The sequence below is a fragment of the Trachinotus anak genome, unplaced genomic scaffold (genome assembly GCF_046630095.1).
Source record: "Trachinotus anak isolate AG129_WGS33_773 ecotype Australia unplaced genomic scaffold, CSIRO_AGI_Tana_v1 ptg000011l, whole genome shotgun sequence".
NCBI classification, from domain to species: domain Eukaryota; kingdom Metazoa; phylum Chordata; class Actinopteri; order Carangiformes; family Carangidae; genus Trachinotus; species Trachinotus anak.
This window is the reverse complement of record NW_027273862.1, coordinates 12,411,674-12,434,350: the sequence shown is the minus strand read 5'-3', so window position 1 is coordinate 12,434,350 and position 22,677 is coordinate 12,411,674. Positions and strand designations below refer to the sequence as shown.

General features: G+C 41.0%; 4 protein-coding genes across 5 annotated transcripts; 2 read left to right on the top strand and 2 right to left on the bottom strand.

Moving 5' to 3' along the window:
• Nucleotides 1-2,456: 2,456 nt before the first annotated feature.
• On the bottom strand, nt 2,457-7,605 carry rhoua (ras homolog family member Ua). The gene is made up of 4 exons (XM_071488115.1): nt 7,000-7,605; nt 6,404-6,462; nt 5,090-5,278; nt 2,457-4,708 (listed from the first exon to the last, which is right to left on the bottom strand). The coding sequence occupies exons 1-4, from the start codon at nt 7,250-7,252 to the stop codon at nt 4,424-4,426; spliced, it is 786 nt and encodes a 261-aa protein (XP_071344216.1). The 5' UTR covers nt 7,253-7,605; the 3' UTR covers nt 2,457-4,423.
• A 676-nt stretch (nt 7,606-8,281) lies between these two features.
• Nucleotides 8,282-12,892, top strand: pdcd2 (programmed cell death 2). 2 transcript variants are annotated; one of them, XM_071488113.1, is made up of 9 exons: nt 8,282-8,613; nt 9,145-9,253; nt 9,685-9,741; nt 10,126-10,314; nt 10,629-10,796; nt 10,932-11,032; nt 11,615-11,728; nt 12,389-12,426; nt 12,480-12,619. In XM_071488113.1, exons 1-9 carry the CDS (start codon nt 8,416-8,418, stop codon nt 12,508-12,510), a joined length of 1,005 nt encoding a protein of 334 aa, XP_071344214.1. In that variant the 5' UTR covers nt 8,282-8,415; the 3' UTR covers nt 12,511-12,619. The 2 variants fall into 2 exon arrangements, with proteins under 2 accessions (XP_071344214.1, XP_071344213.1); XM_071488112.1 differs by having other exon boundaries at nt 12,389-12,892.
• A 684-nt stretch (nt 12,893-13,576) lies between these two features.
• Nucleotides 13,577-18,145, bottom strand: tbp (TATA box binding protein). The gene is made up of 8 exons (XM_071488114.1): nt 17,957-18,145; nt 17,450-17,615; nt 17,116-17,293; nt 16,863-16,950; nt 16,460-16,551; nt 16,071-16,238; nt 15,593-15,687; nt 13,577-15,381 (listed from the first exon to the last, which is right to left on the bottom strand). Exons 1-8 carry the CDS (start codon nt 18,005-18,007, stop codon nt 15,302-15,304), a joined length of 918 nt encoding a protein of 305 aa, XP_071344215.1. The 5' UTR covers nt 18,008-18,145; the 3' UTR covers nt 13,577-15,301.
• A 724-nt stretch (nt 18,146-18,869) lies between these two features.
• Nucleotides 18,870-21,355, top strand: psmc3 (proteasome 26S subunit, ATPase 3). The gene is made up of 2 exons (XM_071488111.1): nt 18,870-19,845; nt 20,897-21,355. Exons 1-2 carry the CDS (start codon nt 18,901-18,903, stop codon nt 21,233-21,235), a joined length of 1,284 nt encoding a protein of 427 aa, XP_071344212.1. The 5' UTR covers nt 18,870-18,900; the 3' UTR covers nt 21,236-21,355.
• Nucleotides 21,356-22,677: the final 1,322 nt, after the last annotated feature.

Here is a 22,677-nt window from a genome sequence, read left to right as displayed (position 1 = left end):
TTCCCAGGCTGTCTCTTCTTGTTTAAACTCACTGGGCTTTATGGGATATGTGTGGCACGTAGGCATACCTGCACCAGCCAGACTTATAAACATCACCTCATCACAATGCAATCAGCACAGTTAGTTATTAGCCACTGTTTTTTAATTATTTTTTGGCAGTTTGAGACCCTGCTCCAATACTAAATAAATCGCTCAATCACCATTGTCGTTATAGACAACCAGTAACTTTCTTTATGGCACGTTAAAGCACAGACTTTGCACTTGTCCCATAGATGCAGCATTACAATTTCTGTCTTATTGTCAACAAAACACCAAGGTTGCGGCACAGTACTCTAACTGCCCAGTGGACAGTCACCATCGTGTCTTCTCATTATACACAACAGCTCACTTTCAGAGATCCATCTGCTCTACATTACAAAGCCACATATCTGTCATACAGGACGCATACTGCTGAGGGTCAACCAGCTCACCCCGGCTTCCGAACAGCACTTAAATCATTAAAGTGAGACTGTGTAACTTGTGAAAGAGGAAATAACACAATCTCAGTTTTACATGAAAATTTAAATTTATGAGCAAAAACATGCACCATTGTTCACTTCAATACACTCCGGGGTTTTGCTGCCGTACTTGGTCTGGTATGACCCGTAGCTTTGGGTAGCTTATGCTAGCTGATGTTTGTTTACTTCAGTTAGACGCATTACTGAGTCAGTTAGCTGACGTTATGACCCTCCTCTAGTCGCGTTACCATTAAACTACGTTCCAGCACATGGCCAGAGTGGATGCTGTTCAGAAAAAGTTACTCGCTTTAAAGGATCATAAGCTAATTTATGTGTTAGGTGTTATAGGAGAACCAAGACAGATTCATTTTCAAATCCTTGTCAGACACATGCAAGCCATTGTTGACTAAATTAACAGCAGCATACCAAGATGTCACTCATGCTGTTTTAATTTATTTAAATAAATCAACTCGGGTTTATATTTTCCTCAGTATGAATGCAGGCCTGGATCACATGCTGCATAACTCACTGGGGTGAGAAACTTATACTAAGCTGTCTATAAATTGTGAATTTAAGAACAGAAGACTGGTAAAAACCTGACAGGGGAAAAACCAGCTATCATAAGGGTCTGTGTGACCTTTAGCCTACTTAAATCTGCCATCACCCAAGGCTGCAGACAAACAGCAAGACAAGCAACTTATTATGCCTTTTCCCCAGTAAGAAACAATACATTTGCTATCATGAGTAAAACATTAACACAGTAAGCCCATTCACTCGCAGCTGTAGCATCTCCAGCTCCAGTAACGCACTGTCCTAAAATCAGGAATCACAGCTTTACACTGAGGCTAAAACTCAACATGACCAAACATTTCAATTTGGTAAATTTTCTCATATTTGTTTGTGAGAGCAACACAGCAAATTCTGGGATTAGGGTTGTAGCCAGATTGTAAAACAATTTGAGGATAAGTTTGGGTCAGATGAGGACATTTTTGGAGAGAAGCCGAGTAGAATCCAAACTGTGGTGCCAACATTCAGTGTGTTCAGTGTTGGGAAACTGAGTAGAGCATAACAGTAACATTTAAAAGATAATGGTGAACTAACTGGGTGAAAATGATCCACAGATATAGTTTCTGAAAATAATCTCAGTTACATATCAAAGGAATTCTTATTAACTGAATTTCAAGGCGCACCACTGCTCACCCCACTTCACACCAGTAGAGAACCAACTTCGAACCACACACTAGAAGACGGCGCAAGAGTACACTTAAGGAAAAAAATACATTCAGAAAACAACACTTAATCCTTGGACAAGATTCCTGTTGGCTCAGGGTTCACATCTCCTTCAGCCCTAGGCTAACACTGATTTCACCCAAAGATAGTGAGATGTCCCTCACCTTTAGCCCAGGATTTACTAAGTCCCTGCAGAACAAGGTTATTGTTGGCTTAATCAGAAACATGACGTTAAGATCAGTGGTGTGAAATACTTAGAGCAAAATCAGCAGAATAATAGTTGTCAAATGAAATGTTGTGAGGTGGACACAGTTAAACAGTGAACACTGTGCAGATGTTAACTCTGAACCTTAAGAGTCTATAAGACTCTTTACCTGGTGTTACTAGTAAGACAAAGTTTTTTCTAGTTTGTTTGTTTTGTTTTTTTGTTTTTTTTTTTGTTTTTTTTAATGAAATTCAAGAGTGAAAATCCTTTTTTGTGTTTATGTCTGATTAATATAAATGATTATGTTGAATATATTCTAAACCACAGCAGATCTACTTTAGTCCATCACAGATTCCAGCCTGGTTGCACCCTTTTTTCCTTCTGCTGCAGTGACTCTAATACAAAGGGCCATTCAGATGTAGGAACTGCAGAGAAATTGTTTTAAATTATTGGGTTTTCTTCTTGTTTTAGTAACTACAATATACAAAGGAAGGTGTGGCTGTTGAGTACTGGACAGCCACACATTTTGTGTTTCGGTTTGCATTTTTATTTCTGATATACAACTTGATCTGTTGGAAAAAGAACAGGCTGCAGAGGCAGCTGCAGAACTAACAGAGCGTACAGTAGACATAGGATGCACAATGGATGTCTCTGTAGTATGAAAGCAGGATGGACTCAAAATGGTAGAAATAATCTGTGGTGGCCACTGTAATAAAGCAGAAAATCTAATTCTGGTTAAAGGAAAGCAAATGCAGAGCAACAAACATGAATCAAACTACAGTTTTTAACTACTAGGAAAAGATTTCACTGAAAATGTACATCATTCAAACTTCACAGTCTTACACAATTCAATTGGAAAACTAAGAAAAAACCCAACGTTGTTTATTTTAGTTTGTTCAGAATCATTTTCTTGCTACTAACTTACAAAAACAAAAAGCTGAGGCCATTTTGTAAATTCAAACACATGCAAAGAGCACTTGGTTGATCCAACACTTAAGTGCTTACACACAATTATCTGAGTAAATTACTGGTTTACAAGATGAATTATTCAAAGTCATATCTCAGTTTCTTCAGTTTTAGACTGAATTCTTCCTTTGCATGTAAAAAGGGTGATCCATGTAAGTCACCTGGCTCCTGTACTGAGCAAAGTTGTGGCTTGTTGAACAATGTGATCATGGCGAAGAGGAGCAAAACACTAAAGCAGCAAAAGTCCTCCTGTCCCATTAAGATCAAATGCTAGCCAGACAGTCAACCTTCGCAGTACAAAGATTTATATTTAACCAAACCACATTGGTACCAGTCCATTTTCACAGACTGAACAGGCCTTCAATACCAAGGTAGGATAAATGAGGATAATAAACTAGCACAGCTACCAGTGGTAACCTGAAGTAGGTCACTGACTCCCAGAGACAGTGTTGTGTCTTCTTGGGTAAAAATCCAACTTGCTTTTACACAACAATGCTTGTGTTTCCCTCACATGGAATATCAGGCAATCTGGACATGTTTCATTGTTCAGCATCCTCGGCTAGTACTAAATTATGTTGGATACATTGTCCAGTTATTTTTGTAAATCTTGTGTAAGTGAAGACATGTAGGTGTTAAATTTGAACAAGGCAAATATGGATTTATATCCTCATGGGGTAAGAAATGCACTGGCATTAGTTGCTTTCCAAATAAGATATGAAAGGAGTCTGACCAAACTGTGAGCCCGACCAAACGTATTCACTGTCTGGTACACAGTGGCAGGACGATAAAAAACAAAAACCCACCAATAACCAAGCCAGACTTACCCCAGTAAATAGTACAGATCGAAACTAAAATGAAATACAAACCATGATGCAGGTTCCAGATTAGGTTTATAGGCTGCACCACAGTAAAATGTGCATGTGACCAGGATAAAATTATTAGCTGTTTAATGAAGGAAAGCTCTGTCATCAGAACAACAATGACCCCAGTTATAAAAAAGAAGCCCTAAAATTAACCATGGGCTGAACTTGTTGACTTAGTTCTGACTTAAGTCATCTCCAGTGATGAAATGATCAGGTCTGATCCTGTGTCCTTGTGGAAACCAGACTAAAGTTAGAGACAAGTTATTCTCCTGTAGAGAGCTCATACTGGAGACAGGCTAAGATTAAAATCAGGTTAGAAAAAGGATATTTAAGCACGGAAATCCCTGGTTCTTTCAAGGACACAGCAGTACTGCTTGGTTTTCAGAGCAGGTTCTGCTGAAACCAGGGTGGGCTCAGTAGTAAATCTCATCCATGATAAGTCTAAAAACCCTCTCAAAACAAAAACATTTCAGATCCATGGCAGTCTTACTTTGGTTCTCAGCCACACTCCAGTCGAGGTCCTGCTCAACATCAGGCTCCATTAGAGAGAAACCCAAACTGAAAGCAAGTCCAGGCAGAACCCAGAATCCAGACCAGGATAAAGTCAACAGAGGATCAAAGTGTCAGCCACACTGACAGCAAGACCCAATCACAGGTATGCTCTAGGCCACACAGCAGTATCTTTTCCACCAGGACTTTGAGAGACTTTTCATCTTGTCCGGCGTCTGCCTTTGCTTTTTTCGTCGTTTTTGTTTCCCTCTTGGGTGCTTTTGGGAGCTGTAGTTCTGCAGGCTGGCCAGTATGGCTGTGTCGAACACTTCCTTAAGATTTTTTTGGGTCAGAGAGGAGCACTCCATGTAGGCCACAGCTCCAATCTCCATCGCACAGTCCCGAGCATCCGCTGGGTCAACGGGCCGCTCCCGATACTTAGCCAGGTCAATGAGAACCTAAACAGCCAACACTTTTTTAGATTACAGATTGGTAATTTCCTAAGTATTAGTCAAGGAGAGACTTTTTTAAAGATCATAAAACTGTCAGCACATTGAGCTTTTTGGCGAAGCAATCTGTTCTTTTCTTTGTAATTCATGAAAAGTTGGATTTCGTCTGAAGTCTTTGTCCAGACTCCATGTGATTTACAGGTGAACGCTAGCTTAACGAAGATAACAAGATACTGTAGTAAGAAGGCTCCAGAACAATGAGAAAGCAACAGCCATAGACATCCTCTAAGACCATCACCAGCATTGACTGTATCTTAAAACCATTTACTGTATATATATATTAGAATTAGACGTCTATGTTAAATGCTGCATGAAGCAAGTTTACCACACCTTGACATCTTCTCTGAGGTCACACTGCGTCCCAACGAGTACAAGCGGAGCGATTGGGGCGTGTCTGCGGATCTCTGGGACCCACTTCTCAGGAACGTTCTGGAAAGAGGCAGGACTGACGACACTGAAGCACAGCAGGAACACATCTGCACTGGTGTAACACAGAGGGCGCAGCTTGTCAAACTCATCCTGGGAAGGTTGGGAGAGATCAGGAGAGAGCAGGCGTCAATGAGAGTGTCAAAAACAGTGAGATAAATACAGTAATTCACCAACCAACAAATTATGACAAGCAGAAGAGGTATCACTAGTGCAGCACAAGTAGTAAGCCACAGTGTCCTGCCAGTCCTGTCCTTCATGGCAAAGCTAGACAGGAAAATGGCAGAAAGAGGAAAGGTGGAGAGAGAGAAAGGGATGAAAAGCTCAAAGAAGAGGAAGCAACAGAACAGATTCAGATTCAGTCCCACCGGTGAAGCGGGAAAGGCAACTTTTGTGCCCTCTCTTCCTTTCGGTGTGTGTAAATGTAAGAGGAGGAAGAGGTGTTGTCTAGTAATACTGAGTGATCTGTTTATTGCTAAATGCTAATCAACTATGAAGATATGTCTGTTTCTCCCCTCCGACTTCCTCTCTCTACTTTGATCTCTCTCTGTCATTCCTTTGCCTGTGATCTTCCTATTTAGTCTGTCTTCATATCTGAGAGCACAATGGTACAGAGGATGATGGGGGAGATAATTCCTCTTTATTTAGGCTTTTGACATGCATTCACAAGTTCTTGGGCTAAACATTTGATATGTTGTTGACCTACTGCAAAATATAAACTTTGATTGAATTTTTACAGCAATAGAATGTATTCATAAATACTTTTTTTACATTCTTTGTGGCTGGAGCTGCTGTTCCCTCACAGAGGCACCCACCTCTTCACAGGCTGGCTGTTAATCTTTAAAAAATGAGGTGCAGTACATATCTGACTGTACCAGTGAACTACTTCATGTACTGAGTGTTTTTATATGGTGATTTATATACTGATTTGTGTTTACCGTGATTTATCTTACCATAAACACGAGCTCTCTACCTGACCAGTTATAGCTCATCCTCGACAATTTTTTCACATCAACAGCTGCTGCAAATGTAGACACGGTTGCATCACTTCCTGTGTGCCAGAGGATCTTTCTTAGGGCAGACTTACCAGAAACCGACAGCTAGTCTCCTGGACAAAGACTGACACTGAATTTCAGCCTAATTAAAACAGCAGGAAATGCTGTTGCTAGATCTCTTTCTACGTGTGTTTGTTTGTGTGTGTGTGTGTGTGTCACTGACCTGTCCGGCTGTGTCACAGAGTTGTAGTTTGACTGGCTGCCCATCCACTGACACCACCGCTACACACACACACACACACACACACACACAAGGTCAATAACAAGTGTAGTATAGCTTTCCACTGAAGAAAGTCGTACTAAAGGTCTATATGGTTGAAATTTGCTGACAACAATCAAAGTACAATCAAAATACAGTTTACTTTACAGTGGCTAAGAAAAGATTCAATTAATCTTTTCCATTTTAATAATCTCGTCCAATTTTGCCAAGTATATATCTAAGTAATTCATCAAGTAACATTATCCAGTTCCTGGTGAAAGAGAAAAGACGCTTGTGCTGGTTATGTGGAACAATTTGGCTTAAAATGAACTTTTTTAAAAAGAAAAAAAACATTTATAGGACTGAAAATGGATAAATTACTCAAAGACGTGTTGATTTTTGGTCTGTAATTAATAGCAATGTCTTTCACAGCTCTAAAATATACTTCACCACCACATGGCCATTCACATTTTCTAAAGAGCAAAGATATATGTGATATTTGATCCGTCCAGTCAAACCTGTAGATAAACAACGTGCAGTGTGTCTCCTCCATCCTTTACCTGAGAAGTTGTCAAAGGCGGTCGGGACGTACTCGGTGGGATACCCGTTAGTGGTGTAGCTGACCACCAGGCTGGTTTTCCCCACAGCTCCGTCCCCGACCAGCACGCACTTCACCCGCCTCTCCGCGGCCCCGGCCCCTGACCGCCGCGTCCTGCCGGAGCCCCTGTCCCGGCTCCGGACCCTCCTGGGTGGGACAGGCGGAGCAGGGGACACCGGCTCCGGCTTGTAGCTCCCATCGCCCCTCGGAGGCATTTGGCACGGAGAGGAGGGTGAGCTGAAGCTGGAGGAGACCCAGGCAGGAGATTCAGTCCCGGGTTGGTCCAGCTCTCACATCGTCCACTGCCCTTTATCTCAGTTTGGCAACTGACTTTGTGGTCGTCGCCGCCGTCCACTTCCTTTTACTTTCCATGGTTAAACTACTAAAGTTTGGTCTTCAGGAAACCACCGAGCCTCCCCAGACTGAGACCGTGTCCGCTGTCACCTCCATGCTCGGCTTCAAAATGAATTAAAGCCCGATTGAAAGAGCAGTGATTCAGCTAATGCTAGTTATCCTGCGTCCGTCCAGTGATCCGGAGCCCGGAGCTGCTGCCATGACATCACGGTGTGTGTGTGTGTGTGTGTGTGCGTGTGTGCGTGTGTGCGTGTGTGTGTGTGCGTGTGTGCGTGTGTGTGTGCGTGTGTGTGTGAGAGAGAGAGAGAGAGAGAGAGAGAGGGAGTCATCAAGCCTATAATAAGAATATTAAAAATAATACTTTTCTAATAGTAAACACAACATTTTGGGGTTTTGACTGTTTGTCAGACAAAAATAATATGTTAACTTGGACTTAAGAGAATAATAATGCACTTTTTTATTATTATTATTATATTTTATAATTTTATAGACTGAAGATCAATCTGTTATTAAAGACAGTAACTGTAAGACTTATTGATAATGAAAATAATTGTTGGTTGTAGCCTCAGATGTTTACTATATTTGACCAAATGCACTTACTCTCCTCCATCTCAGAGCACCACAAGATACTATTAAACTCTCAAACTTTTGAAGAGACTAAAGACATTTGCGCCATCTAGTGAGTGAAAAAGAAACATGACACTTCATGAATACAATTAAAATCTTTTTTTTTTTAATACTAACAATAGTCTAGGGGTGTCTGAGTTTCAGACAAGCCACCAAATATAAAGTTTGACATTGTATCATGCATTATATAAGTTTAGATGTTTATTCTAGTGTGAACCATAAAATAGCAGCGAGGAATAAGGAACGAACTGGTCTGTTTGTTTCCCCACGGACTGTTTTCAGGAGGGTACCAGCGGTGCATGTGTTGTGCTGTGACAGGTCTCAGAGACTCTTCTCTTCCACCACATCGTTGTTAGTCTGTGAAAACAGTCCGTTTCCTGGACAGACAGAGAATAACATGTCCAGCGATGGTAACGTGTCCCCAGCCGAGGTGGTTCTGGGTTTCCTGGAGAAGGCGGAGCCGTGGCGGCTTCGACCCCCACAGTTCCCCAGTAAAGTCGGGGGGAAGCCGGCGTGGCTCAGCCAGAAGGGCCTGCCCTCACTGCCCGGGCTGGAGTGTGGGACATGCCGCCTCCCCATGGCCTTTCTGCTGCAGGTTAGTGAACAGCTGGGCATTTCTACGCATAATGTGGACCTCAGTTTTATAATGTCGGGATATTGTCAGATTCAGAGCCAAAACACATTTCGTGTAAATCATCACATCCACGTCGGTTACCACAAGCTGAAATCCTCTGAGCACTGGGTGGCAGATTAAGTGTCATTTGACTGACATCAACTCAAATCGATACAAGTTTTAAATATAAAAAAAAGACAGTGGAAGAGGTAATAAAACACTTCAGTCAAAGATTAAGAGGGGTGTTTTGTTTCTTTTTATTTCTTAGGGGCGTCATACTTTTTGACAAATGTGAAGGTTATCTGACTGTTCAGATATGTTTACGGTGGAATTGTCCCATGAAATAGTAGTGAAACCTAAAATAACCTGTACTTACATCTGTGTTGCAGATGTAGCACTGTGCGTTAACCTCCATGTGCCCAGCTCTGATGCTGCTTCCTCAGCCAAACAAACTCAGACTTATCTGAACTGTTGCTGACTCTGACTCTGAACCGTTCTCCATCTCGACTGCAGGTGTACGCACCAGTTTCGGGCCACGACAGGAGTTTCCACAGAACACTCTTTCTGTTCTGCTGCAAAACTCCTGGGTGCTACACACACAACGACAGCCGCTGCATGAAAGGTACCTGAAACCTTCATTGTAGCTCAGATCTTTGCCATTTGTCATCTCTGTTGTTACACAATAGTAGAAGTGACAGCTCTAACGAATAGAGCTAAATTAATTAGAAATTATTCAATTAAGCTATTGGTCAGCAGACAGTTGAAAATAAATGCCACTTCTCTTCATAATCATGTCATCATTTCAGTTTTCACTGGGTTCAGCCTTCTCAAGTGTGAATATTTTCTACATTACTTTGTGTATGTTGGACTGTTAGTCATTTGTCCCCTGGGCTTTAAGAAACTGTGACAGACTTGTGTTTTATGACATTTAGAAATAATAATCGATCAATCGAGAAAATAATCAGCAGATTAAGTGATAATGAAAATAAGCGGTACTTGCTGTTCTCTGGGGTATTTGTTTAACCATTTTACGTCGTCTTCTTTTTCATTCAGTTTTTAGAAGTCAGCTACCCAGGAGGAATGAGTTCTACCCTTATGACCCTCCGCCAGGTTTGTGCATTTGCTAGGATTTCACTAAACAGTGTAAACCATCACTCCATAATGTCAAGTATTCCAGACGTGTTCAAAATGTGACTGTTTTCCGTGTCTGAACAGAAGGAACATAGTGCAGTTGACTGCCTGCTTGAATCGGCTGCAGTTTATTCACACCTGCTGCTCAGAATCACATGGAGCTATTATTGAACTGTAGCACTTTACAGCAGTTAATCGACTGTTAATGATCAATATTTGTCATTCATCAGTTTCTGTTTGAACTGTAGCTTGGCTTTAATTTGATGTATTCATCTAGTTCATGTTGTGTAGCGCAGTCAGTGCTGTTCCTGCAAAACACTGAAGAAATTTGTTCTGTGTTTTTTTTGTTGTTTTTTTTTCCAGAGGATGAACCCCTCAACGATACTGAATACAACCAGAGCGTGTTGCCCGTCTCTGGAGTCAAACTGTGTTGGGTGTGCGGTTGCCCTGGCAACAAAGCCTGCTCCCGCTGTCACACTGTGACCTACTGTGGAAAACACCACCAAACCCTCCACTGGAAACACACACACAAGAAAGAGTGCGGCAGCCAAGGTGTGTTTGCTTGTGTTATGCACTGGGTGAAAAATTAACACAAGGGTTTGTTTCCCCTCCATCCTCTGAACAGTCAAGTTAGTGATGGTGTCCGGAGTTTAGTTGCTAATGCATGAACAGAAGATTTGTGAATGGCATTTACAACACCCAGTATCAAAATAACTTGAAATGTGCCTGTTGAGGAATCAAAAATCAACCTGAGCAGCATTTTTACCCTGAGCAGCCATCTTGAGTTAAGAGTCACAGAGTTTGTAATTTCCTGACTCAAGGGGAACTAAATGTCTGTGCTATGTCTTTTGTTTGTCTCTGTACAGAAGCATCCACTGTCACAACCTCTCCCTTCCTCTTCCCTGAGTTTGAACTGGTCAATGAGCCTGAGGAAGAGGAGGAAGAGGGTAAAGAGGAAGACACAAAGGAGGCTGAAGGAGAGGAGGAAGGGGACGGTGCTCTAAGGGGTGGAGACTGTCCCTCTTTAGCAGACAGTACGTTTTAAATTGTGCCTGACACACTTGTTACATTAAGACATTAATGGAGTGTCACACAGAAACATAACAAAATGTTCAGTTGTTAATGTTGTAATTGTTAATGTTAACTAAAAATGATTATTCTCTCTTCAGCGCTGGCAGAGACAGAGCTGGAGGAGATGGCTATGTGTGAGACTGAAGACAACAAAGTGCTTCAGAGGTTTAAAAAGAAGATTGCACCAGAACCACACCAGGTAAAAAAATAAATGAATAAAATTGGAAAAACTGAACTGGACCACAATTACGGTTTCTATAATATGAAACCATTAAAATGTCTAAAAACAACTAGACATATGTCATATAGTTTTTTAGCTGTACACTTAAATTATCCCAAGTGTTTGCATCCATTTTAAAACCCAGTGAAATCTGTGATTTGAATCACGGTAATGATCTGTTTCAGTTGGTTGCCTGTCAAAGGCGTCATATCCCCTGTGCACATGCGTCGGTGTTGTGGTCAAAATCCAATTTGAAGCCACATTTCATGTCCGCCGTACAGCGTCGGTGAAACTGTGACTTCAAATGGGAAAGTGCTTTATTCAGTGTTCGTAGCTGTTATGATCACCTGATCTATTTGTCTTGGAGAGGAGACCTCTGCGGGTAATTTGGCTCCCAGTGAAAACCTCCTCCATGACCACCAAACATCATCCTTTGTTATTGTTTTAATTGAGAGACCCTTGGCGGCAGAAGTTACGTACTGTGTGTTTAAATAAGCAGAGACGCTCGTCTACACTGATTGTTTCCTCTGTGTCCATCTCACTGTGCTCTGTTATGTTTAGGTGGTGCGTTATAGTCGCAGTGGCGCTCCCTTATGGATCTCTTCTCAGCACATCCCTTCAGATCAGGATATCCCAGCATGCACCTGTGGTGCCAAGAGGACTTTTGAGTTCCAGGTAGTCACTGTTTATTAAATTCTCAATAATCTAACCTACATTTTTTATTCTTTAAGCTCAGTGCTGTTGTTTCCTTTTTTTTCATACCATCTTCTTTTTCCCTAGTTTTCATTTTCTCACTCAGCGAAGTCTTGAATGCTGAATGTGCTCAGTATATACAAGTGTGTTTGCATATTGTTGAACTGATTGTTGAAACAAGCTAAGCTGAAGAATATTTTATTGCTTGTAGTGATTAAATGAAGCAAGGCCTGGTTTTTAGGTGAGGAAATGTTCAGAAATGTTGCAGATGTGGTGAAGAAAGTAAAATCACCTCATCTGTCAATAATGGTTGATTTTGTCAAAATTCACATGTAAATGCAGTTACCACCCCTCCATGGACCACTGTCTGTCTTCTGTTCATTGTGGGCAAAAAGAAACATCTACGTGTGCAGCCTTGAGTAGAAGAAAATGTCTTTGATTATTACTCATGTACATGATAAAAACATGCAATATATTTGTGTAATTGTGTATTTCAGTAAAAATCACTACAATCAAACATGCGTGGGCTGAAACCATGCAAAATGTTTGAAAAGTTCCTCATCCTTGTTTGAACAACCCAGACTGTTGGATTATATGCAAGTATTCAACTATTTTTGTCTGTTTCTGTGTGTGTATGTGTAGGTGATGCCTCAACTGTTAAACAGTTTATGTGTGGACGCAGAGATCAGCGTCCCCCAGTCAACACTGAGTCCCAGTGTCGACTGGGGGACGCTGGCTATCTACACCTGCTCTGCCAGCTGTAACCATGACGACCAGTACTGCCCCGAGTTCATCTGGAAGCAGGACTTCAGCACGGATCAACATACACAGATTAAACAGTCATGATGTATCTGACAGCTCGCACTGTGCAGTGAGAAACTGGACACATGCTCTTGTTACGTAACTGTACGTAATGAAGATGTTGTTGGGTGGCAGATATTGTCTGAACATTATCTATTATACTTCAAAATTCAGCTTAAATTTATTTTTAAAATAAGAGCAAAGCATCAGTGGTATTTCTGACCTGTGGTTAGAAGGTTATGCTCATTTTCAGTGCTATGTACTTTTTACAGGTTTGTCTACTGGAGCAAATCCAAATATGAGCTTGTGCCTTATCATCACATAATAAAGATTTTTACAAAGTTGTCTGTACATGTGTTCATCTAATTTTATGCATCTTTCAAAGATATTTAAAGTCTGATTTTTAGATATTTTTTTGTTTCTTTGACAGTCAAGTTTATCTCAACAAAATTAGTGTAATGTCAGCTAACTGGTATGAATTAAATTCAGTGTTGCATAAATCGCAGATCTCAGATGTGTTGGGTATCTGGTGGCCAACTGGTTAAGGTGCACACCATATAATCATAGAATCTGTTTGATTTCTGACTAGAGGAACACATCATTGCCCCCTCTCTGCCGTCGTTTCCTGTCTCTCTGGCCTGTCGACTGATAAAGGCAATTTTTTACTTTAAATCAGTTGTGCTAAATGGAAAAAAGTTTATGTCCATGTACTTAACTTCATTAAGTTTAAACTAATTTAGAAAGTTTAAAAACAGACCATAACTTTTAAATGACAAAATTGGAAATGACTAATGATAAGTGCTAACTCTCAATTTAAGAGTAGCACAAGTACAGAAGAGCTATTAAGTCAGTAAACTGGCTGAATAATGTTCTAGGTTCTCTTACATAGGAGCAAGACACCCAGACTGAAAAAGACACAAAATGACTACAAACCACACAGCCATGCTGACCCCCTGAGCCCACTAGGCCCATTCAGTAATCCATGTTAAAATGTTATTGTAGTGAAAGAAGAGGCTTTAACCAGAGAGACAGTATTTACACATTTATTAATGCACAGTGCAGCACATTAACAATTTCAGAGGCAGAATTGCTTTTGGATGTGACAGAGCTTCCTGGTTTCCTGCCTGGCCGCTCAGAATTACAGAGAAATGAGTTAATAAATACTAAAAGTAGAGTAGTATTCCACTTCATCTCTTCTGCCATTGTGACGTCAAGTGGCAGACAAACAGGTAGTGAAACCAACTGCATTGTGAATCCAAAAATTCAAATTGGCCGATTGCTGAACATTTACAGTCTTACATTCAAGGATGTGTCTAGTAGAAATCGCCTGTGTGACACACGAACACACCAACAAGTGCCCAAACTTTGAACTCATCTAAACGTAGACCTTTGGCCAAGTATGTTGCTAAACAATTCATGTGGATGATCAAGCCAAATTTGCTTTTGCCTTCAATCAAAATTAATTCATCAGAGAAAAACCTTTAAATATAGTTTTGAATTGCCTAAAAGTACAAAAACAAAAAACTTTAAGATACATAAACATGGCAACATGATGCATAGTTTATCTGCCATCACAATGTCTTTTAGTGCTAATGAATTTAAAATGCAAAATGTAAATTCAAGAAAAAGACTGACTATATAGTTTCTTCCCATTTTAGTTCTGCTTGAATTTGTCTTATTTTTCTTATCCTGATTGCTCTTGCAGATAAGGCGTCCTGTTAGCTCAAAAAGTTGCAGAGCATTGCTCCCTTTAAGGCTTGACTCACTTTATTACAGTTGAAATTAATATATATACGTTTAACCATTAAAAGACTTCTTGCTTACAACAATATGTAAACTGAAAATTTTTAGACTGGCTCCATTTAAGCCAGAGAATTAAGTACAAACGTATCAGAAACCAAAACTAAGTGATACAAACCTTGGCAAACCAACCAACAACTTCCTGACTTCAGCAGTAGGACTTGGATCAGTTTAGTTTAACTTCTGTCAATTAAACATTTAAGAGCATCGCATCCAACTTGTGACTTCTTAAGAGACTGAACTACCCTATATCTCACATTGAATTTTTTTAATTTTAGGAGAAATCTCTCTGCCAGCATTTATGAAAATAGGACTATGCTGAACCAACGTATTATTAAACGTACATGGTACAAGTGATAAAACTCTCAAAAAGCAGAATTGAGAAATTAATCTTATAATACTGTAATAGGAATGTGGGGCTGACGGACCCAAACGCGTCTTTATATAACTGGGAGACCAAGTGGACAATTACTAAAAATGCAATGTACAAAACTATTTAAAAGCTGCGTAAAATAAAAACAGCAACAGTCCCAGTGAGCCTGCTTCTGTTCCAGTCTGCGATTTTTACATTTTCTTACAGTCTTATGTACAATCAGGGATGTGATTGAGGCAACAAAAAAAAAATTCTGAAAAACTGGGCATAAACTGAAAACACCTAAAAAAAACAAATGGTAAGGACTAAGTTTTAAATATACCATTATGTTTGATGAGAACACAGAAAAAATGCCTTTTAAAAAGCTTGTTTTTCCCACATAAAAAAAAAAAAAAAGACACACTGGAGGGACTAAAAGTAAAAAGTGACTGAATCACATCCCTGTACAACAGCCCTTAGAGCAGTCCACTTGTAGAGGTCAACATAAAGATGACACTTCCATGGAAATTAAAAAAAAAAAAAAAAAATCTTGCGTAAAAAGAGACAGGGTTTGGGAGATGGTGAAAGAAGAACTACAGGTCCTACGTTGTCTTGCGGAAGCCTTTCAGGATGGGGTAGATGTTTTCAAAAGCTTCATAGATCTCTGCTCTCACCTTGGCACCTGAGCAACAATCAAGTAACATCATGTTCTTCATTATCTTTATTTAAAGTTCTATTACACACATCAACAACAATTTTGAGATTTTAGATTGGTTTGTTTTTGTTTTTCAGTGCCCTCTAGTTGACAAATTATATAATGATTTGTATATCGCCTCAAAAATAGTGTTATATTGTTGTAATGCAATTTCTTGTTACTTAATAGTGGGTCTTACCTGTGAGTACAACTTTGCCAGAAACAAAGATGAGCAGAACGATTCTGGGTTTGATCATTCTGTAAATTAGCCCTGGAAACAGCTCTGGTTCATAACTGCAAGAGACAAGTCACTTCACTTTAGTCATAACAAGAATTAGCTTTATCGTTAAGAAACAATTTCAAGTTGAGAAAAACACAGCAACCCTGCCTCATAGTTCTTGCATACTATCTATAGACTTTATGCTAAATATCATTTAAATTTCAAGCAATCCCAGGTCCAGGTTTTCAGAGGTTGTAATTTATTCCCAAGCTTCAGTCTGAGCAAAAATCATGCAGAAGAAGAAACTGACTGCTCACTATGTGGATGAGAATAGATCACATTTATATACTTTCTGTCAGTGGCCTTTCCTTGACCACATACATAAAATTGTCACAACACAGCATGAGTGACTATGGCTTGTAGCTGCACTGAACATAAAACAACCATCCAAAATCACCTGCTGAACTGTTGATGTGTGAGGACTAAACCCTCCAGCCGGATGGGGAACTTCACGTCGCAGCTTCCCACCATGTTCTGAATCTTGAAGTCCAGGAACTTTGCAGGAAACCCGAGCTTCTGCACCACACGAGCATACTTTCTGGCTGCTAACCTCGACTGCTCCTCACTGGAGAGAAGGTGAGTCAATGAGAGGCAGATTACAGGGAGAGATGAAGAAGAAAACTGGACATTGATTAAGGTGAGGAAAGGCAAGCTAGAATGTGTCTTGTATTTCATACTTGACAAGGTTTATTGTCCCTTCTAAAGATAACACTACTATGAAAATCTGACTTTTCATCATCAGCTTTTGCCAATGAACTGTCAAAAAACAACAAGCTATATTCTGACCTCTTGGCTCCAGTGCAGACCATTTTCCCAGAGCTGAAGATGAGGGCAGTGGTCCTGGGTTCTCGTATTCTCATGATGACGGCAGCAAAACGCTACATGAAAATAACAGAATGGGGATTCCCATCATAACAGCACTGCTTCCCTATAACTGTGGTTGTGTGGGCTGTTTAGCATAAATACATCCCATAAATTTCATGGCGGAAATGTCTGTTCAGTTTTTTTGTAATTTCTGTAAATAAGAGGAAATATTGGCACGCCATTATTACTCAAAGAAATATCAGAATCCTTCCCAGTAACTTTGCGCAACACTGAAGGCAGCTTTAAAAAAAAAAAAAAAAAGAAGTCACATTTTTGAGCTGTTGAGCAACATAGTGCTGATCTCATTGATATGTGGCAGTCTTACCTTTGGGTTGTACTCTGCATTCCTGGCTCTCAGGGCAATGGTCTTCAAGTCCAGTTTACAGCCCAGATTTACAGTAGATACAATGTTTCTGATAGTAGGGACAGTCAGAAAAGCACTTAGACAGTTATCACTTACTAAGGTAACGTAACATAATGGGAAAAGTGTGTATTAAGTAGATGATTTTCAAGAGTGATAACAACAATTGGCATAAAATGACAGTCTGACAGGTCTTTCCATTGGATATGAAACGTACTGTAGTTGAGGTACTATTCCAGAGCTCTCTGAGGCTGGTGTCGCTGGTGTGATAGGGGTCATGGGAGTCAGAGGGGTGTTGTAGAGCGGGGTGTTCCCTGGTAGCGCTGTGGTGGTTGTGCCTGTTACTGTCTGGGAATGGAAAAGCTGAGGGGTCTGTCCTGACGTACCCGGAAGGCCTGGAGACCAAAGAAAGTTTTTTTTATTAATAATATGAACTGGATGATGAATATTATTTTCTCAGAATAAACGGGAAAGACACCAGTTCCAGGGATATGTGGTCATGATCATCTGTCATAAGGCTGGGAGAGGATGGACAGTAGTGCATATTGTACCTGCGTTGGCCTGCTGTGCCTGTTGTTGCTGTTGCTGCTGCTGTTGTTGCCTCTGCTGCTCCTCCAGTATAGACAGACTGTTGGTGTTCTGGACTGGCTGGGGCGTCAGGCCTGAGCCATACGGCATCATAGGACTGAAAATTGGCATGCCTGGGGTCATGGCACCCTACGCAAGAAGATACCACCACAATAGCATGAAGTTGGGATAAAGAACAAACAGGTTGGGAACAAATGATAAACAAAACCATTTTTTTCTGTCTGCAATTTTTTTTTAAATTAGTTGATATTTATAAATATACACACTCGTATATATACAAAGATTTCTGCAGTCCAAAAAAGTTGGAGACTAAAGCTACAGTTTATAAGGCCTTGAATCAGAGAATACTTAAAAACTTTATTATTTTATTGTGGGCATGTCTTTCAATTGGCTGTCTATTTTGAATAAAGATAGCAAGAAAGATAGATAGCAAGAATTCATTTTGAATGTATTAACCAAAGTGGTGTTACCTGAGGGGAGGCCAGCCCCTGGAAGGCTGGTATACTGTTGTTCTGATCCATCTCTTCAGCTCCTCACTTTGGGTCACTGCCACCCAAGAGCAGGCAGCAACACAGGCTGGGATAACTTTACACAGCAGGCGCCTCAAAGCTGCGTGATAGAAAAACAGAAACAGCCACAGCGGACTGGACTTTGTGGGGACACCCTTTTCTTGTGCCTTCTTCTCTGACAGCTATGTCGTGCCTAAAAAGAAGGACAAAAACCAAGACGTACTCAGAAAAACACTTTATCAATTATTTGTCGCCGCGCAGCATCAAAGCTGAACGAAGAACCTGCAAATGACAAGCTGCTGCAGCTGTGGCGCCAACCCATTCACAGCCTGCTAACTAAGTTACGACTTTTAGCTTAAATGTTTGTCCGCGTTACTTCGGCCCGTTCATTCATTTTGACCCTATGTGCACGGCCAGTCCTCTAAAAGATATACAGCCGACAAATGTATTTATATACAAACAGTCTTTCGATAGGACGTGTTGAAAGCCTCCGAAATGCAGCACATCAACACAGTGGCTAGCTGAAGTTAGCCGTACAGCTAATGTTAGCTATACTAGCTAACATGAAGCCGTAAGTCAAACGTGCCGCGGCTACAGTGAAAGCAGCGACTTTATGTGCTAAAAACAGCTCCAAATAACTCTGCAATTTGCCAGTGCACCAACACGCATTGCCCGCCAACTTACAATCGCCCTCTCGCACTTAAATCCAGCTCAAAAAAACATTTAATTCAGCCTCGGGTTCGTGTTATCCTCGGCACTCTTCTTCTTCTTCTTCTTCTTCTTCTTCTTCTTCTTCTTCTTCTTCTTCTTCTTCTTCTTCTTCGGTACTCATGAGCGCATTCGGCTGCTTCCGGAAGTGGAACATTTATTTTCCGCTGTCACAGTTCACCACAGACAGAGCAAAGATGGCGTCGCTGAGTGACAAATCAGTTTGGGACGAGGTGGAGGATGGCATCGGTGAAGAAGTGTTAAAAATGTCCACAGAGGAGATAGTTCAGCGAACTCGGCTTCTGGACAGCGAGATAAAGATCATGAAGAGCGAGGTGCTGAGGGTGACCCACGAACTGCAGGCCATGAAGGATAAAATCAAGGAAAACACGGAGAAGATAAAGGTGAACAAAACCCTGCCGTATCTGGTGTCTAATGTGATCGAGCTGTTGGATGTGGACCCAAACGACCAGGAGGAGGACGGGGCGAATGTGGATCTGGACTCCCAGAGAAAAGGAAAGTGCGCCGTCATTAAGACCTCCACTCGACAGACCTACTTCCTGCCGGTGATCGGGCTGGTGGACGCCGAGAAGCTGAAGCCCGGAGACCTGGTGGGTGTCAACAAAGACTCCTACCTGATCCTGGAGACCTTACCCACCGAGTACGACTCCAGGGTCAAGGCCATGGAAGTGGACGAGCGCCCCACAGAGCAGTACAGCGACATAGGAGGCCTGGATAAGCAGATCCAGGAGCTGGTGGAGGCCATAGTCCTGCCAATGAACCACAAGGAGAAGTTTGAAAACCTGGGCATCCAGCCACCAAAAGGAGTTCTGATGTATGGACCACCTGGCACAGGGAAGACCCTCCTGGCCAGAGCCTGCGCCGCTCAGACCAAGGCCACCTTCCTGAAGCTGGCCGGTCCACAGCTGGTCCAGATGTTCATCGGAGATGGAGCCAAGCTGGTGAGAGATGCCTTTGCCCTGGCCAAAGAGAAAGCCCCCTCCATCATCTTCATCGACGAGCTGGATGCCATCGGAACCAAGAGGTTTGACAGCGAGAAGGCAGGAGACAGAGAGGTGCAGAGGACCATGCTGGAGCTGCTCAACCAGCTGGATGGATTTCAGCCCAACATGCAGGTTAAGGTAAATATGCTGCCACCAAAAAAACCAGTGTAAAATACCTCATATACTGACATACAATCTGTTTATTATGCTGTCTGATTGATTGTCGACATAGTGGACTGCAGGGAAAGTCAAACTGGAGCTACATATCAGATGGCATTTTCATGTATTTACAAAATCATACTTCAGAGATGAATCTGACAGAAATCTGACTCTGTAATTGCTCTTTAGTGTTAATTTGACTGCAAAATGTAGTACCACAAGACAAGAAAGTAAAAAAAACAGATAAGTTCAGAATTTTTTCAGTAGTGCATTATTTAAAACTAGCAAAAGACAGCATATAAACTGAATTAGGGCATATCTTTAACTAAAAAGATTACAAAATGCCTAATCCCGTATTATAAACACGCACCTTTAATGTATTAATATATCTTAATCTTATATGATGAATATCAAACAATCATTCCCAATTCTAACATTACCACAAAAACCAGAGAAAACCACTAAAATAGAAAAGAACTGCAACAGAATAAAAACACTTAACACAGTGTTTTGCATTGGTGACTCTTGCATCCTTTACTGAAATCTAGTCTATATTCAGTGTCACCTGTGGAAGCTGCCAAACAAACATGTATCATTCACAATTATAGAAAAAAGATGTTCAGGTTGTGGACAACAAGATTAAGCAAGCTCTCTTTTTCAGATTTGTCTTATTCTAAATGTACACTAAGGATATATGAAATTAAGTACATAAATAAAAAATACAAAAGTAAATACAATTAATGTAGATATGAAACATGGACCCATGACAATACAAAATAAAAGCATACAAAGATTTGCATATTTTCCCAAACTACTTTATTACTACTACTATTGGCAAATTGTGACTTAAAATCCTTTTTTTTGTAGTAATTAAAGTTTGTTGTAATAAAAATAAAAAATAAAAAGTTGACACACTGACTTCCCGGTCTACTATCTTATCTTCATCTTCACCACAGTAGCTTCTTCTAGCTTTAGCTCGACAGCATGAAGACTACAGCATCACTACAGTAATATTGTGCATATCCTTTAGGTGATTGCCGCCACCAACAGAGTGGACATCTTGGACCCTGCACTGCTCCGTTCAGGTCGTCTGGACAGGAAGATTGAGTTCCCCATGCCAAATGAAGAGGCCAGAGCTCGCATCATGCAGATTCACTCCCGCAAGATGAACGTCAGTCCTGACGTCAACTACGAGGAGCTGGCCCGCTGCACCGACGACTTCAATGGAGCCCAGTGCAAAGCTGTGTGTGTGGAGGCCGGTATGATCGCACTGCGTCGTGGAGCCACGGAGCTGAACCATGAGGACTACATGGAGGGAATCCTGGAGGTCCAGGCCAAGAAGAAGGCCAACCTTCAGTACTATGCCTGAGGACACTGCCTGTGTCTGTGTTTATGTGTGAGAGCCTTTGATTATTAAAAAAAATCTGAGTAAACACTTGTTACAAATGTTGATTAACTTGCGTTAATAAAAAGAAATAAAATCTCATAACTAAGTGTTGTTGTGTTTCCTCCAGCTAAACAAAGAAGGTGGAGTCTGTGCTAGAAAATATTTTACTTCAAATTATGTTATCCAAACATACATTTACAAGTAGTCCAGTGGGAGTATATATTTTTAGTCAAGTCATTAACTAAACAAAGTGAAATTTCAACAGTGCAACCTAGTTTATTGTATGTCCATAACTGGAATCTCTTGTGAAATAACACTGGTAGCTTTACTTATCAGTCAGCTAAATTTCTTGCCAGTGTCACTGGGCTCTTGGTGAGATGCACAAACCATCATATTAAAGAGGAGAGTAACATTTATTTTATGTGTGTCTTGTAACAAAACTCAAGTGTCCATAGGTACATTTTAAGAGTTGCTGGTTATTGTAATCTTTTCCTTTCCCCGTACTGGCCATGCAAAGCTCTCTTTCAAATGCAGTTTTGATTTAAGAAGTGGAGGACACATGCAACGTGAAAATGAGCCAGCCCTGCAGACATCCACTGGCAACAAGAGATTTCAGCCCTCAAAGTACTTTTACTCAGAACTTCTGGGACATTTTGGCTTCGGGATGAGCTGCAGAAAATGATCAAACAAGATTAAACTGAATCAAACCAACGAAGTTCACTTCAACTTACAAGCATCCCTCTTGTGGTTTTGGACTTAAAAGTTTCTGGTCTTGCATTTATGATTTTCATCTGTCGCTCTCACCATGAAATATCGTCACATCACTGTGGTTCTGATTCTGGCATGAGTGATGCAAATGTCAAGCAGTTGAAATGACCAGTCGCTACAATTGTCCATGAATAGATATAATAAGAATTTCTTCCAAGGAGGAGAAGTACTAAATGTGTGAGCCGACATGCTCAGGTGGCAGGAAAGTTGATTCTAGTTAGTTCTTAAATATGTGCCATGTGGATTATAGCACAGACAGACAGTTGTTTCTGGTGAAAGCTGCAAAGGTGAGGTGTGCTCAGGCCGCTGCACTCACTGTCCTTCAGTCATCAGTCTCGTTATTGGAGTTTTAAAGTTCATCCTGCAATGGATGGATCATATGTTGTTGTAATAAAGCTAAGCATAAGCTCAATCAGGCAGACTATCTTTGTGCCTCGTTCATTCACAATTCTCTCATGCTCTCTCCATCTTTGACCCCACTTCTAATCAGCTGACTACAGGTGTTTTCAGTAACCAGTCAGATTTCGCCACCATCTCAACCAGCCAATCACGCTGTTGCCGTCAAACTTTAACATCTGTTCTCTCTTCTTCTGTCAGCTGTTATTTCAGTGTATTCACTCCACATCACATCCAGATCATCCTAGATCCTGGGGGGG

What these genes read in the sequence shown, in the direction of transcription:
- rhoua (XM_071488115.1), bottom strand. Translation starts at nt 7,252, where the DNA reads ATGCCTCCGAGGGGCGATGGGAGCTACAAGCCGGAGCCGGTGTCCCCT. An exon ending in TCTGTGACACAGCCGGACAG is followed by an intron (nt 5,279 to 6,403) that starts GTCAGTGACACA and finishes CAACCTTCCCAG; the next exon opens with GATGAGTTTGACAAGCTGCG. An exon ending in ACCTCAGAGAAGATGTCAAG is followed by an intron (nt 4,709 to 5,089) that starts GTGTGGTAAACT and finishes TTGGCTGTTTAG; the next exon opens with GTTCTCATTGACCTGGCTAA.
- pdcd2 (XM_071488112.1), top strand. Translation starts at nt 8,416, where the DNA reads ATGTCCAGCGATGGTAACGTGTCCCCAGCCGAGGTGGTTCTGGGTTTC. An exon ending in CGACAGCCGCTGCATGAAAG is followed by an intron (nt 9,254 to 9,684) that starts GTACCTGAAACC and finishes TTTTTCATTCAG; the next exon opens with TTTTTAGAAGTCAGCTACCC. An exon ending in CCCTTATGACCCTCCGCCAG is followed by an intron (nt 9,742 to 10,125) that starts GTTTGTGCATTT and finishes TTTTTTTTCCAG; the next exon opens with AGGATGAACCCCTCAACGAT.
- tbp (XM_071488114.1), bottom strand. Translation starts at nt 18,007, where the DNA reads ATGGATCAGAACAACAGTATACCAGCCTTCCAGGGGCTGGCCTCCCCT. An exon ending in AGGGGCTGGCCTCCCCTCAG is followed by an intron (nt 17,616 to 17,956) that starts GTAACACCACTT and finishes CTTCTTGCGTAG; the next exon opens with GGTGCCATGACCCCAGGCAT. An exon ending in GTCTGCACTGGAGCCAAGAG is followed by an intron (nt 16,239 to 16,459) that starts GTCAGAATATAG and finishes CCTTCTCTCCAG; the next exon opens with TGAGGAGCAGTCGAGGTTAG.
- psmc3 (XM_071488111.1), top strand. Translation starts at nt 18,901, where the DNA reads ATGGCGTCGCTGAGTGACAAATCAGTTTGGGACGAGGTGGAGGATGGC. An exon ending in AGCCCAACATGCAGGTTAAG is followed by an intron (nt 19,846 to 20,896) that starts GTAAATATGCTG and finishes CATATCCTTTAG; the next exon opens with GTGATTGCCGCCACCAACAG.